This window comes from Solenopsis invicta, chromosome 15, assembly GCF_016802725.1.
Source record: "Solenopsis invicta isolate M01_SB chromosome 15, UNIL_Sinv_3.0, whole genome shotgun sequence".
Lineage (NCBI taxonomy): Eukaryota > Metazoa > Arthropoda > Insecta > Hymenoptera > Formicidae > Solenopsis > Solenopsis invicta.
The window spans coordinates 4,968,245-4,983,589 of NC_052678.1; the positions used below are offsets into that span (position 1 = coordinate 4,968,245).

At 38.7% G+C, this 15,345-nt stretch overlaps 1 protein-coding gene across 3 annotated transcripts; it reads right to left on the reverse strand.

Annotated features, from left to right (window-relative positions):
- Positions 1-133: 133 nt before the first annotated feature.
- Positions 134-14,220, reverse strand: LOC105201575. Of its 3 annotated transcripts, none has more exons than XM_011169627.3 (4): positions 14,061-14,220; positions 8,573-8,791; positions 7,263-7,561; positions 134-5,320 (listed from the first exon to the last, which is right to left on the reverse strand). In XM_011169627.3, the coding sequence occupies exons 1-4, from the start codon at positions 14,064-14,066 to the stop codon at positions 5,026-5,028; spliced, it is 819 nt and encodes a 272-aa protein (XP_011167929.1). In that variant the 5' UTR covers positions 14,067-14,220; the 3' UTR covers positions 134-5,025. The 3 variants fall into 3 exon arrangements, with proteins under 3 accessions (XP_011167929.1, XP_011167928.1, XP_025995696.1); XM_011169626.3 differs by having other exon boundaries at positions 134-5,323; XM_026139911.2 differs by having other exon boundaries at positions 134-5,323; positions 8,573-8,788; positions 14,061-14,218.
- Positions 14,221-15,345: the final 1,125 nt, after the last annotated feature.

Below are 15,345 nucleotides of genomic sequence, written 5' to 3' on the forward strand. Positions count from 1 at the left end.
AAAGCGAATCCCCTTTAACTTCCACTCGTTCGTAATTATAAAATTATTAATATCACGCCATGTTTAAGAAAGCAAAATTGAATTACGAGAGAACGAAGGTAAATAAGTTAAAGAATGGTTGCCGTCGGCTAAGTAATTTTGCATAGCCCTTTTATTTTCTCTTCTTTCGTTTCGCTGGAAGAAAAAGAATTTACCGTGAAATGGGACGATCGAAAGGAGGTAGTTACAACGTTTACAAGCAGTATATATTTAGCGTAGACGGTTAAGAATCGGGAAACGCTTTGGTACGATCACGGACACACAATTGGCACGATTAAATTCAACGCGCAACAATTTTATCTCGAATCGACCCATTTCTCACGGCTGATGTATCGACCGATACTAAAGACGATGCGAGAGGATCTCTGAACAGAACAGTAAGTATTACATAAGTACGGAAACGTATACCGCCGATCGAAAATCTGCGAATGCTATTCTATATCCGATGAATTAGTGCTCCGCATTTAATTGATACATTGGTTTCATCCTTCTCTCAATAATTCCTTGTTAATCATTTTAGCACTATAGGCGCTAATATATGCGCTCACACGAAAAGAAATTCACTTTGGCCCGTCGGCGCACACGTACGCTCAAGGTAAGAAAAACTATTATGTTCGTTCCGGCCGCACACAGAGTGTTTCTTCATTATACCGTAACTAAAAGGGCTTAATTAGAGCCTTTACCCAGACACAGAGAGAGAGAAAGAGAGAGAGAGAGAGAGAGAAGACAAACTTCATAGAATTAAAATATTCCAATTTCACCGTTTAACTTATCGCTGCACGTGTCGATGTCATCATCGCAATGAAAAGACCACAGAATAATTTAGGTCAGCTTTTTTCAGCTGCCCTTTTCACATTTTCTATTCTCGTCTGTATTTTTTTTTCCCTCTCGGTAGACATGATCTACGTTTGTCCGAGTACCGTATGTTCAGCTGAAAAAACATAACGTACCGAATGTGCAGCTGAAAAAAACCCACGCAGCTCTATCTATCTATTTTTTTAAATAACATTTAAAAATGTGCAATTTTAGAATTACTTTATATATTGCGTTGCAAAATTCTGAAAATGCAGATTAAAAGGATATAAAAGTTGCGGACAATGGAAATCAAAATTTCATCACTGACGGATAAATTCTCATGCAAGAGAAACGTGATTTTTCCAATTTCTTCATTAGCAGAATTCAAGACGGTATACGTCTCATAAAATTATGAATTGGAATTTGACGTGAGAATTTCTTCAATTTTAATTTTGTTCAACGAATACGAAAACATCATCGCGAGATTCATTTCGAGTCTGTCGTAGCGTATCGTACAAGGAAGGTAAAGAAAGAAAATTTTTCCCTTACATATATCATAGTGCAACACGTTAGCGTTACATATATATGTATATACATCGTACAATGCGATAGTTAAAAAAAGTAGAGAGCGGTAGTTCCGCTATATCGTGACGCGTCTTGGATTATTTTTAGAAATTTCGTTGCTTCGTACAGAGAGCACAACATCAAAGTGAAGAAGATACGCCTCTGTAACGACCATAAATATATACAGTATATATATTTGTGTGTGTGTGTGTGTGTGTGTGTGTGTGTGTGTGTGTGTGTATGTGTGTGTGTGTGTTCATATATTTTATTATATATAAAACAAACGACTCTCTCTAGGCTGTACGAAAGAAGCTCAAAGATGCCCGTTTGAGCTCTCACATATGCTTGAAACGGAATCGAAACTGATTTTGGAATCTAGCAAAAATAAATTGTACCCTTTAGAAAATACTTTAATGAAAGAGAGTATATAACAAGCGAGTCGAGTTTATTTTTATTTACTGACGTAACGATCAATATGAGATTTTATAAAAATACGCGATAACCTTAACGTTGATCAACTGGCTAATGGCATGAAAACTATGTCTTTAGTGTCGCATCAGATTTCGATTCGATTTCAAGCTTCGACTGTGTTTGAGACGAAGCATAGACGATAAGCTTGCCTTCGGATTAATTTTGCATCGTCGGTAGCCGCTTGGTTTATCGCGGTGTGCTCGTCGTTTCCGGCCGCAAGTCGGAATTTTCACAGAGTCGCGTTTTCAACATTATAACTTAATTTGCCGGGAACGAGCGCTTCCCGGCCGATTGTCATGAATAGAAGTTGTGTAAAGCACTTGGACAGTCGTTAGAGGTACCCAAAAAATTCGCGAGATTATGCATTCGCATGCTGCGTCCGTGTGAGATGGCAATTCTGCGCGCGGACAAGGCACTGCAAAGCAACATAGGTTGGCCAGAGGATTTTGGTATTAAAGTTAAATGGTTAATTAAATGATTAAAAAAATGCTAGTATGGTCGAGAGTTTTTTCGTGTCCTGAACAGATTACGTTCGCGCATCTTCATTAAAGCTTTGCTTTCAGATTACGTACGAATCGGATCTCTCCGGAGCGAATGTTTAACGTTTGAAAGGGAAGAAAAAAACCCTCGCTAAGAATTACGTAGCGAGGATTCTATCATCTTAGTAAAAATTCGGAGATATAATTCCAAAAATGTGACGATCCTTTTAACTCGCGATCATTTAATCGTAATCTTTATCTCGCGCGAGAGATAAAGCGTTTAAATTGTGATTAAAACCGCGATTGAAGTTTCGAGCGAACACTCGATAGCACAAAGCGCGTCCCACTCGAATGTTACCGTGCAGAATAGACAGTTCGCGGAGACAGTTCAACTCGACTCACAATCGTCCTGTCCTCGTCGTACGTACAGCTGCAATCCGGCTTATATTGACCCAAGCCCGTTCTAGTTACCGCCTATCAACGGTGCAGTAAAACTCGCTGAAGAACATTTTAATGGGTTTCTTCCGCGGCTTTTGAAGTACCGTGAAAAACGATGCGGAACGGTTTTCTTCGGAGTTACTGCAGCTTAAAACAAAAAGGACGACGGGTAAAATGGAATAATTTTGGCCTAAATCTTCGTTTTTTTGGGTCACTGAATACAATGGGCTGTTAACATTTTTATCTATTTAAATACGTAGGTCAAAATTCGCAAAATTATTTTAAATTAAGTTTTTTGTTTTAATGATTTTGTTTTAATTATTTTATTACTTGTACTATATGATAGTTTTATAACATTTTTTCATCGAAGTCAAAAAGACACTTAAAAATAAAACAGAAATAACCAACTTTCCAATTTTAGATGTTAATCAATTCCAATTTTATACACATGTAATACATATCAAATAAAAAGTGCTATTAGTTATTACGTTAATCATATGAAGACAAATGAGAATTTGAATTTGAAATTAATCGAGAATCGAGAAAGAGTTGAATTTAATTTAGAAAATATAATATTAATTTAAATCCTATTAATATAATTTTTTATTAAAAACATAAATATGTTTTCGTCATTCAAAATCAATTAAATATTTTTTATAAACAATTAAGTATTTTTACAAATTAAACGTTTTATATAAATAAGCATTTTATATAATTAATAATTAAACATGCTTCTAATTTTTCGGTTATAACGATTTATTCATATAATTGTGTAATTTGTACTCGTGTAGTAGGTTGCTGTCCACATGTAGAAATGATTCCTTTAGTTTTCCGCTTATGCTTATTTGTATTCGATACCTGGTGTATATTTAAATAATATATTTTATGTTAAAGTTTTCAGATTCTAATAACAACGAATAATTTACAAAAACTACATATACTATACAATATATACAAGAAGTGTAATAAAGCTTCAGGTATAAAAAACCAAACGCACCTCTAAGTGGAACCTCTATGTTGATGAAAGTTTATTATTTTAAGATTCTCATAACTGCACAATGTATGCAGATGCATGCACATTTGGTGAGATTTAAGATTCTTAAAAAAAAAAAAAAATCTATCCTTTTTAATTATGTCGTATTAATTTCGCTATGTTAAATTTAGCATTTTTTGAGTGTTTTCTTGATTTTTAATGAAAAAAGTTATAAAATTATATTTAATTAACTTACAGGTAATTAAATAATCGGAGCAAAATCGTGGCTAACCAAATTATTAAAAATAATCCCTTTGCAAATTTTGACCATTTTCTACGGAATTAAATGGACAAAAACGTTATCATTATATTCAGCGAATATTCAAATCCAAAAAAACGTAAAATTACATGTAGCTTATTACACTTTAGATCAAAATTGACCCATTGTACCCATCAGCTTTTTATTCACTATCGAAATACCTCGAATCGAATGCGATCGGGTGAAAACCCCTCACTTTGTTGATTGATTTCTGCATACCACTACTTTTCAGAAAATAAACCGGCTAGACTCGTAGCAAATATACGTTCTGCAATCTTTCTTAGACTACGTAACTTTTCCATTTTATATGGTCTCCACATTAAAACGTTTCGTCGATACCACGCCTGATACTATTCATGCACATTCGCAATATGTATTATAATTATTACACGTATATACGTATATGTGACTTGATTCGCACATATTTCTCGTCGATTTAACGGATCGCCATTACGTATAGCTTATTACTGATAACGTTATTATTATGTCTGTCGTTATCAATTTCACGTTGCTTCTTGTGGCAGCGTCATCGCTCCTCTTCACCGAAACTTTACATTAAGTACTTAAATACACACATTGTTACGCGACAAAGACAATAAGACGTCGTATAAAATTTTTTTTTACAACCTGACTGATCGTGTCTAGAATGAGTCGCGTGTATCGTCAGCACCTTTTCTCTCATTTATCTCCCATTCATGTATCAATCTCGCCATTGAAGGACCAACGAACGCACAGTCGAAACATCATCTCAGACGTGGACTGTGTCACGCAGTGTCTCCTCCGTCGCTTTTCAAATCTTTTTTTTTTTTTGTTTGCACGGGGAGCGAGTTGAGATTTAGACCCTTCCTCAGGCCTCATCAGACGTTATTACTGAAGACGCCGCCGACACCCAAACGATTGTTATCCTGCGTCGATCCAGGATACCGGCCGGGTGCCAGCAGCCAACCTCACGTCTTGGCGAACTTGTAGACCACACCGAACACCAGCACGCTCACCAGCATCAGCACCATCGCGGTCACCACTTTGGCGAAGGCGTTCAACCCGCTCTCCGTGGGCTGCTGGGATCTCCCGCTCGGCACGCTCTGCTTGGCGGCGAGACCGCGCGCCAGGGCGGGAAAGGCCAGGCTCTGGGTGAAGGTTAGCTTGTGGAGGGACTCCGACAGGGAGTACGGGCCCACGGAACCGCGGGCCGCGGCCCTCAGTAGAGCGTACTCCAAATCCAGAGCATCGAACATGCTGTATCTGCTGATGAAGAAAAAAACGTGCATAGCCTCTTAATCATTTCATGCGCTATTTACTGCATAATTTACATTTGTTCTAATTGTTGTATTTAATTACTATTCATAATATTTAGCTACATTGTACCAGCATATTCTCGATAACATCTTCAAAAGCGAATCCAACGATTTCGACGCGAGTTGCTTTGACGCAGATAGAGACGCAGAAGAAGGAAAGCATGAAAATGGGCCTCTATCGAGACGATCCAATGTCTCGACCTCGCGCGAGATTTTGCGTGTTTGCTGGGCGAGATTGCAGGATTGTGACGAGCACAAAAAGAGCGAAATTAGAGCACGGTCGATCTCAAGATCGTCGGGAGAAAAGCGTTTTTCTCGAAGTCCTCGTTTTAGAAGGAGCCACTCGGTGTTTCCAGCAAGAACTCGTGCAAGTGCGAACAATTTCACCGGCACGAATGTACGTACACGTACATGAGGGCGTGCCCGTTTCGCACATACAATCGTAACGCTGACACACCGTTGACGTACCTTCCGTATATTTGCATTGTGTCAAGGCCGTTCCTTGACACGAGTCAAGACCGAGTCTGACATCGAACGCGTACCCCACAATAGATTACTCCTGCCGTAGGGATCTCTGTACGGGACCTTGTTCGTAACGCGCATACGCGGCCAAGGATAAGGTCGGAAAATAGATACTCACCGATACTTCATAGGCACGAGAGAAGGAATGATGATATTTCTTACAATAATACTTGTCAAACTGTATGATAACTTCGAAATTCGATCTGCAATCTATGCTGCGTCAGCATTGCTAACTTTGCTCAATCAATTATAATTACAACGTCGAAGGAGGTGTTATCTTGCGTTTTAATTTTCATACTTATTTATTTATTTTATTCTATTTTAAAACAAAGTATTCAAAGACTCTCAAGATTTAACACAAAATAAACAGCTAAAACAGGCTAGTGAGAGTCAGCGCGGGTATAAGAGCGCAAAACACAATCAGTGTTCAAATAGTTATTTATTCATAATGAATTAGAAGTAATGAACGTTTCGGCTCTCTTTGGAGCCCTCTTCAGCGAAGTTACAAAAAGAAAAAAATTATTTTAATCGTCATCTTCAACGCAATTACAAATGGAAGCTATTTTAATTGTCATCAGTCCGTTACCGGGAATTACATGAGTCACCAACGGTTTGCCAAATCCGCCGTGGAAGCATTGCCCGTTGTCGTATCAGTAAAATTGACAATTTTCCATTGGCACTGATGACGACCAGTGAAGCGTTGGATAACTTTGTCCATAGGAAGCGAAATTCGCTTGTCAAAGTATACGTTTGAATTTTCTGTAATGCCGCGTGCTTACTATCTCACGCAATTACGTATATTTTTTTCTTTTTGTAATTTCGCTGAAGAGGGCTCCAAAGAGAGCCGAAACGTTCGTTACTTCTAATTCATTATGAATAAATAACTATTTGAACACTGATTGTGTTTTGCGCTCTTATACCCGCGCTGACTCTCACTAGCCTGTTTTAGCTGTTTATTTTGTGTTATTCTATTTTATTCAAGCTTTTCTTAATATAAGGTTTCTTTTTATATTCTGCCAATTTCGTTAACTGATGAAGACTCTGTGTAGTTGAAACGTTGTATTATTTAACTATTAATTTATTATTAAATTATTTGTTTATCTCAACATCCTTCGTTTTTGCTTATTTCGTAGTCTTCTAACCTTTCTACTTTGCTCTGCACACACGAGCATGATATTTATTTATTATTACCATCCTTTGCTTATTAATAATGTAGATAATCAAAATTTTATACATTTACTATAGTTTTCTTTATTTTATGTATCGTCATTTAAAGAATTAAAATACAATTAAAACCTAAATGGAACAAGATTGATTCATCGGCTGTAAATGTCGTATTAAGTGCGGTATAGAGTCAAATAAATTACCTGCTGCTGCGTCTCCTGTCCTGCGAGTGCATCGACACGATCGCCGAGCTCGGCATTGATCGCAGGCTGCTGGTAGTCGAACTGGAGGGACTCGGCGGCGCGGGCCGATCCTCGTGGTCCTCGTCTATGGACAACTTGTCCGGCGACGGCGGACTCTTCGCTCCCGCGTTATGGTGGTTGTGATGTAGATAATGCAACTGCAGCCGCGCGTGATCCGGATGCAGCAGACTGGCGCGACGCGATTGCTGCGGCGTCATCGCCGGGCTGTTGCAGGTGGCACCGCAAGGCGACGGCGACGCCTTTAACGCATTTCGCGAAAGTTATATTTTTTCTCACGATATATTGTAACAAGGCACGAATTGATCGTACGAGAAAGTCTTAATAAAAACGTTAGAACAAAGTCGCCAATATAGGTCTTCTAAAGCAACATCTTCTTATTTCTCAGAAACTAAACATTGCAATTTATTAAAAAAAAAAATACTGATAAAAATATGATATACCAATTTAGAAAAGACTCATGATTTATAGATTTGTAATTTTTTTCCGCTAAAAACGAATTCTTCAACCACGAAAATAAGGTTGTAAGTTTTTCTTTTGTAAATTGCATCGTTTAAATTCTAATGAGTATATTATTAATAATAATTAAATTATTTTACATATTTAAAATGTCTTAAAACTATTTTATTTATATTTCTTTCTTTCTCATGTTTTTCATAATACGTTTTTAACATAAAATTAGAATGCAGCATAAATTATCACACACCTGTCGATACAGCCATTCATGGTATGTATGGCGTATAGATAATTTATAAATAAGATATAAAATGACATAATAATTTATAAAATGTGCGCAGAAAGTTTATTAAGGAATAAAAATAAGAAAAATATGTTATAAATGCCAGGTATCTCAGACAGATAAGATGTACGTACAAAACATCAAACCAAAATATACAAGAGCTAAGCACAATTCCATTTTGTACTCTATCCTTTATAATCTATGATTGCTCTATCTATTACGTTGACAAAAATCGATTCAACTCATTGTGGTTAATATTTCGTTAATATTAATAATGAAAAACTAAAATCACAACACAATACTAATATGTCATAAAGGCACCAGGCGAAGTGACTGCGTGTAAATTAGCGTCGCTTCTTCTATTTTTTTTTTTTTACTTCTGCGATGTAAATACTCGCGCGGCATAAATTATCCTATATTCGTTCAAGTCTCACAAGCATAGTTGAAGAGTATTGATTTTATTGACACGTGTCCGAAGATTTGATAAGGAAATGATATCATGTGAAAGTCGCACCTGGATGGACTCGATGCCGCTGTCGTTGACACTTTCCTGCACATCTGGAAACACAAAAGCTTGAGCCTGTCCGTCGGTATCGGCTCTGGGCGAATCGCTGGGCCATACTTGAAGAAGGGGAAGTCCCCCGCGGGTCTCGTTGCAGACTTCGGCGATGACAACGTTGTTCGTTGATACCCCGGTATTGAGGCACAAACCTAGCTCTCTCAGTGGCTTCTGCTAAACAATTTGATTGTTTTATAATTTTGTTAAAAATTTTATGTACATATAAATATATACATTTTTTTTTAATCGTATCTTTTTGTTATCAAACTTACCTGGAGATGTGTCGAAATAAAATGTATTTTGAAATGACGATTAGAAATAAATAAAATATTTTTTTCTATATCAGAATCAGAGAAATCTTATCGATTTTCAGTGTTACAACTATGCTCATGACTATTCACTATTTCAGTGATAATGCACTAACTTAGAGAGTAGAACACTTCGAATAATTTAAATTTTGTACAGAAAATGTGTACAACGGATAGAAAATGTATATAAAATTTCATAAGAAATATTATTGAACACTGAGATGCTGCTAAGATCGTTCGTTGGCCTTCTCTCGATTTTAATTTCCTTTTGTTGTTTGCGGCATGCACTTGGAATTGTATTGACTTGGGCACATTGCGAGATTCGTATCACGCGGCACGCGCTAGAACGCCTTGTGACTTTTAGTTACTCGATGACTTTCGATAATAAATATCGCCGCTAGAAACTTCTGTAATGTCGCTGTGGCACGAGACAAACATTTTCTGCGTTCGCGCCACATAAAAGGTTGGTCCTTCACGGCTGGATATTAGCATGTGAAATATTGAAAAGAAATATTTTTAGCCACGGTCGCGTTTCAAGAGCAGATTAATCGATGCGATACTCAGTTGTTTCGCTACCGCGAGCTTTACTTCCATCCTAATGACGTTTAAAAAAAGTAATAAAAGTAACGCGAGAGAGAAAGAGAGAGAGAATCTCGCGTAGACTTGTTTATTGATAGAAGAGTACCTCGAAGCACCTGATACGTTTGAAACGTCAATCTCTCATGTTGTTGTACAAACGGAGCGCATATTTCACAGATTGTTATTGCGAAATAGTGATAAATTGAAATTTCCGTGCGATACGCTACTCTCAGCGCGCTTGTCACGAAATACCGTGCACGTGCCCGCTTATCGTACATTCGTAATTCCACAAAACATCTTTGACGTCATATCGGTGATGTGATTATATTAATTTTTGTTGAATATGACTAATTATAGCCAAAAGAATTTCAATAAATTCCGAGAAGTAACGTCATTTTTATAAAATTAATATCGTAATTAATTGGTCAAAAGTCTTACGAAAATACGCGTCTTGTGCGAAAATGTATATTTTATAAAGCTACGTGTACTTCGTAAGATATTTCTGTTCATGAGCACACAAGACGCATGAGCTGCAGCATATCCTTTACAGTTTACAGGAAGAGGGAAGCGCTTTCCTATAAATAAACTATCATTCTTTTTAAATAAATCTATGTTATCGAAAGATGCAGATACTGGAGGAGAATATAGATTTTTCTGATAACATCGCGAGACCACATATATCGAAGTATCGGAGAATAACAGGCTTGTCTATTTTCCCGAAATCCGATGCTCTCATCCGCGAATATATTTTGTTAATGTAATCCTTTTATTGATATAACCTGGATGGAATTCCGTGGATCTCGAATGACGTCGCACGTAGAGGAATAAAAAAATATTTCAATCACGAATGTGATCCATCTATTTTCAAATAAATGAATCGATGGATCGGCCATATACCATCGTCCTCCGTCCAATTTTACGGTCTACGTTATATCGATCAGGATTGTGAAGAATCGGTAGCGGCGCTACCGTTGAGCCGCGTCATTGCTTGCCGAAATAAAATGTAAAGCGCAATCTGAACTGTCATCTTTTCATAAATTCTCAATGAATTATTATTCCTACCCTTGCTCGTGCCTCACCTTCGGCCTTTTCGCGCCGGAGCCTATTCGTCGCAAGGGCTCTCTCTATCCGTCGATCGAGCGATCTTGATTTTTATTAAACCTGCGCGACGACGTGTTGTCCGGACAACGGATGGATAATAATAATACACGGTTTAAAGTTCAAAATGTCTCGCACGTCTCGCCGCACGGGAATCGCGCTCACGCAGGATGATGGCGCGCGTCCACCGGCAGGCCGCAATCGGGGGATAAACGGCTCGCCTGGTTTCCGGTGCGGCGAGCTTGCAAAGGTCGTCCCGCTGTACAAAAAAGCGTCGAGAAAAAGGCGTCAAGCCGCAGAAGCAATGTGAAATAGATCGATAAAGCGCGAGCGAGAGGAAGTGCGGTCACTGAAAAATCGTGCAGCTGCTCCCGAAATTCGAATTCCTCCCCTTCGTCCCCTCTGTCCCCCCCTTTATTCCGCTCTTTTTAATCCCTAATCGTTTTCCGCAGAATACTTTTGCGATAAAATTGTTTAGGGTGTTTTTTTCCTCTACTAAATAAAAAGAGGACTGACTCGAACTTTTCGGAAAGTTAAACCAGGGGTTGGGCAAAGAAGAGTGAGGAACAGATCGATAATGCGTGAGCAGGAAGTGTGTCGACGAAGGGTCGTACGCGAAATATATTATGTATATCTACCGTCGAGAAATCGAAATGGGACACGAAGTTAATAATTACCACCCCGTCGACAGGCAATAAAAAGAAAAATAGTCGTAGATCGAATGAAAATGTTGAAAATGTGTCGTATGCTCGCCCGGCGCCTCCGCATATTCTCCCTTTTATTCACGCAATTCCTCTATGTTTGCAATAAGCAAAACCCATCAAACATTCTTTTTACTGCTTCACCAAATGCTTCCGAGTCACGCAAAAAAAAAAAAAAAAAATAGAGAGAAGAATGTACGGTGTTTGAAATCGATAATGCAAAGTCTTTTTAGTACGAACTCGTTTCCGCCATAATAAAAAAAAATTAACTCCTCGTAGATGCGGCTTCCTTTCCGTCGACGGTAGAAACCATTGTTGTCGAGCAATAAAAAGAGTTAACTGATCCGGAAAAAAAGATCGCGTTTGTTTCACCCTTCTTCTCTTTTTGGAGAGGAAGAAGGGAAAAAACAGTTCCTTTTACTTGCATCGCTCGTGACAATCGCGATCTCTCACTCGAATCAGGCCGCGAGAAACGCGGCGCAAAATATCGAGCGACGGTTACTTTACATTCCGACACATTTAAACGCAGCCCGCATGCCAGATGTGTAAACGCTTCCCTTTTTCCTATTTTTTTTGCGAGACACTTCCGCCAAATGGATGCTACGAGATGCGAACTTGGCGGCGCTCCAAATTGACCAGCGGAAAACCCCGAGACAGAGCGCGAGAAAGGTTGTATACGCGCGCGAGAAATCGCTATGATTGTGTCTCGAAAAGCTCTTCTTTTCATCTCCGACTTCAATTAATTCGGAATCGACGAGGAGTCGAGAGGTCTGCAGTAAGGAAAAGCTACGTCGCTCGATCCCCCTCTGAATAACGTGTCTGAGAGAGAAGAGAGAAGAGAGAGAGAGAGAGAGAGAGAGAACTCGCAAATTTTAATGTTTAAACAATTCTCGCAAACAGAAGAGTTACGAAACTTTTCGAGTCAAACAACCTTGCAAGAAGTTAAAGTAAATTGCGTCGCGATTCTGTATCCCGGAAAACTCCGTAGCGCAAATGTCGTAATGCATTTTCCCGAATCTCTATTTAATCATAAATCTACTTAACAAGTGACATAAATCGCGGAAATGAAAGTCTCGCGAACCACGGTACGATACAAAACTTTCGTTACCGAATAACGTATGACAACTTTTGCAAAATTAATATGACGTTTGCGATGTTTCGTTTTATCGAAAAATACCGTGCGCCTCGCGTGTGCGCCAGCTCTTTCGCGTACGAGTTTATTAATTAGCGATCACACACTTTAACATTATTTATCCGATCGTACGTGGAGGGAGATAATGAAATTTTAATGTAACATCCTCTTTTGTGATTCCTCCTAAGGTCCGAAAGGTCATCAGAAATGAATGATGTGGATGGCTAATCGATTGGAAACGCGGAAGGCCGTTAATAATACCGGGACTATATACCGATTCGCATAACTGCATAAAGAGACATTACTTGTTCGTGACCATGACTGCGAGATCTTGTCTTCCTGCTTGGCCTTGGCACGCAATGGCGGTCGATGAGAGCAAGAAAAAAAGGCGCGGAGATCGTTTTCCTGGCACGATGCCTGTCTCAAATGAAAAGACCCTTGCTCGGAACAGTTATACTTTCCGACCACTTTTCCGAGCACGTTTTATTGCGTATGAAAATGTGTGTTTCAAACAGTAACCTCATGATACCGCAATATCGCGAATTTCTGACACCTGATCCTGCCTATATAGTCATTTAATTCTGAAAATTAAATCTTCGACCTCAACATTAATATTTTATGAAATATCGGAAAGAGGAAATATAATTTAATTTATAATAAATTATTAAATAATTTCGCGATGCGTTTTATAATTTTGCGGCCTTCTGATCGCTTTGAAAGAGGAGAAATAAAAAATACTCGATACAGAAGAGCTATTAAAGTAAAATATGGTGAAAAGGTATAACAAAGAAAATTTCTCACATAAAGCTATTTGCTACGTGTGTATGCGTGTATTACAGCAACCTTTCCAATTTCTTTGTCTGTAATAGTACGGCATACCGCTCGTAAACTGAATTCAACAAGTTTTCATAGCAGCCATCCCGGTGTAATCTAATTCAATGTCGTAAAATATACGTAAAAACATACAGAAGCGATAAAAGTGGAGGGACGAAAAATAGCGAAATAAATTTTGCAATGTGCACATTCGCTATGGGGGAAAAAAAAATTGACGGAAAAAAGTTGTAGCTACAAAAATGTAAAATGGCACAGTTGGATAATTGCTTTGCTAAAAAAAATATACTATATAAGAGCGCTCGGTTTATTTTAGCCATTGTTGATCTGTGTCTTTCGTGATATCAAATGTTTGCGTTCCAATAGCAGCGGTTTACAGATTGCTTAGGACGTTCTCCCCAACCCACCTGTATGCTTCTTGCTCAGTTGACTAAGGGACGCAACGGGGCTGCTTGTCAAACAAGAAACGATTGACCTTTTTGTTCAAGTGACACCGAAGGCAATTTATACACCGACCAATCCCATAGAATATGATGTGACAATTTCACGAAATACTTTATCGATCACGCAAAAATTCAGATCACTCCCTTCAATCGCGCTTAAAGATCGGCCTGATCGACGGATCGAGGAACTCATTTATATCATTTATATACCATCTTTAAAAATCGTCTTCCGCAAGTCATGATCATTTCGAGATGAAATCGAGAGAGATCAACGAACGCGTACGAGAGTCTACGTGTCCACTCGGTGGAACGGGCGCGGGAGTGCGCGTCGTCGGGACGGCGGGGTCCTACCTGCATGCTCCTGATCGCATGCCAGAAGATCCCGGCACGATCCTCCGAGGCGTCCGTTTACGTGGTCCAGGATTACGACGGGTGCTCACGCACGCACGGTCTCCTCGAGGTTCGAACTGCGACTGGATCCGGCCGCGCGCGCGGCAGGACCGTGTGCTTCGCCTCGCGGGGATTGCCAGTGGTCCGACGGCCACGGTACGGGAAGGGGTAAAAAGCCAGGCGGCGGAGAACGGACCGGAGGGGTTGTTTTCGCTGTGTACCGGTCGGGGATGAGAGAATGGTGGTGGGCCGACGTTTATCGGGGCGCGCGGGCCGATGAGCCGCATGGCAGGTGGCTGCATGAAAGATCGGAACGTGGCTTGACGCCGGGTTTGAATTTTTCAGGTGAAAAATTTTCCCCTGCTCTTTTCCACCATCTCCGCTACGCTTGTTTAACATTTAATTTCAATGCACGCGCAACTGACAATGTTACGTAAACATTATCTTCGAAATGGACTTTTCTCTCTTGTGGCAAACCCGTGAACGTGATCGCAAATAGACTTCGCGCTCGCTCCATTCTATCCAATTATTCGCACATACGCACAGATTTTAATTAAATTGCTCGCATTTGAGCTAATTTTTCTTCGAAGCTAAACGACGCTCTTTATGCTGTTGTTAAAATAAACTCTTCAATTATTTTAATAATTACGTTAAATGAAAAGATAGAATGTTTATTAAATATAATTAAGTAAGAAAAATAATTATGCCAGTGGTCTTAATTGTACCCGTTATCGGAAGCCTAAAGTCAGATATCGTCAGATTTTACACATAAAAATTTGAATTCGATAAAAATTTAATGGATTTAGTGTCGTTCTCCATCGGAAAACAATTGATACCGTTATTCGTAACAGCCAATGCAATTGATTGTTAATTTACAGTATCTGTTGCGTTTCAATTACATTTTGCTAATTAAACTAATTACGCCTGCCGTAACAGATGGCAATACAAATGATCTATTGATTGCAGTAATTTAGTACACTCATCACGAACGAGAGATTAAACATTTATCTAGATACTAGAGAATATAAGAGAATATAAATACATTTTATATACATTTACAATAATAATGCAATATCGAATTTCGATCATACATATTATTACCGATATTGCATTAACGTTACAAAGTACATTTTTCTTTTTTTTCATTTAGCACGCAGCAATTTTAAGAAGGCATGTGGATTAAATCATATATCAATAAAAGCCAAAGAAGATAAAATCAACAGATAAAAGGAATTAAATCGGATTT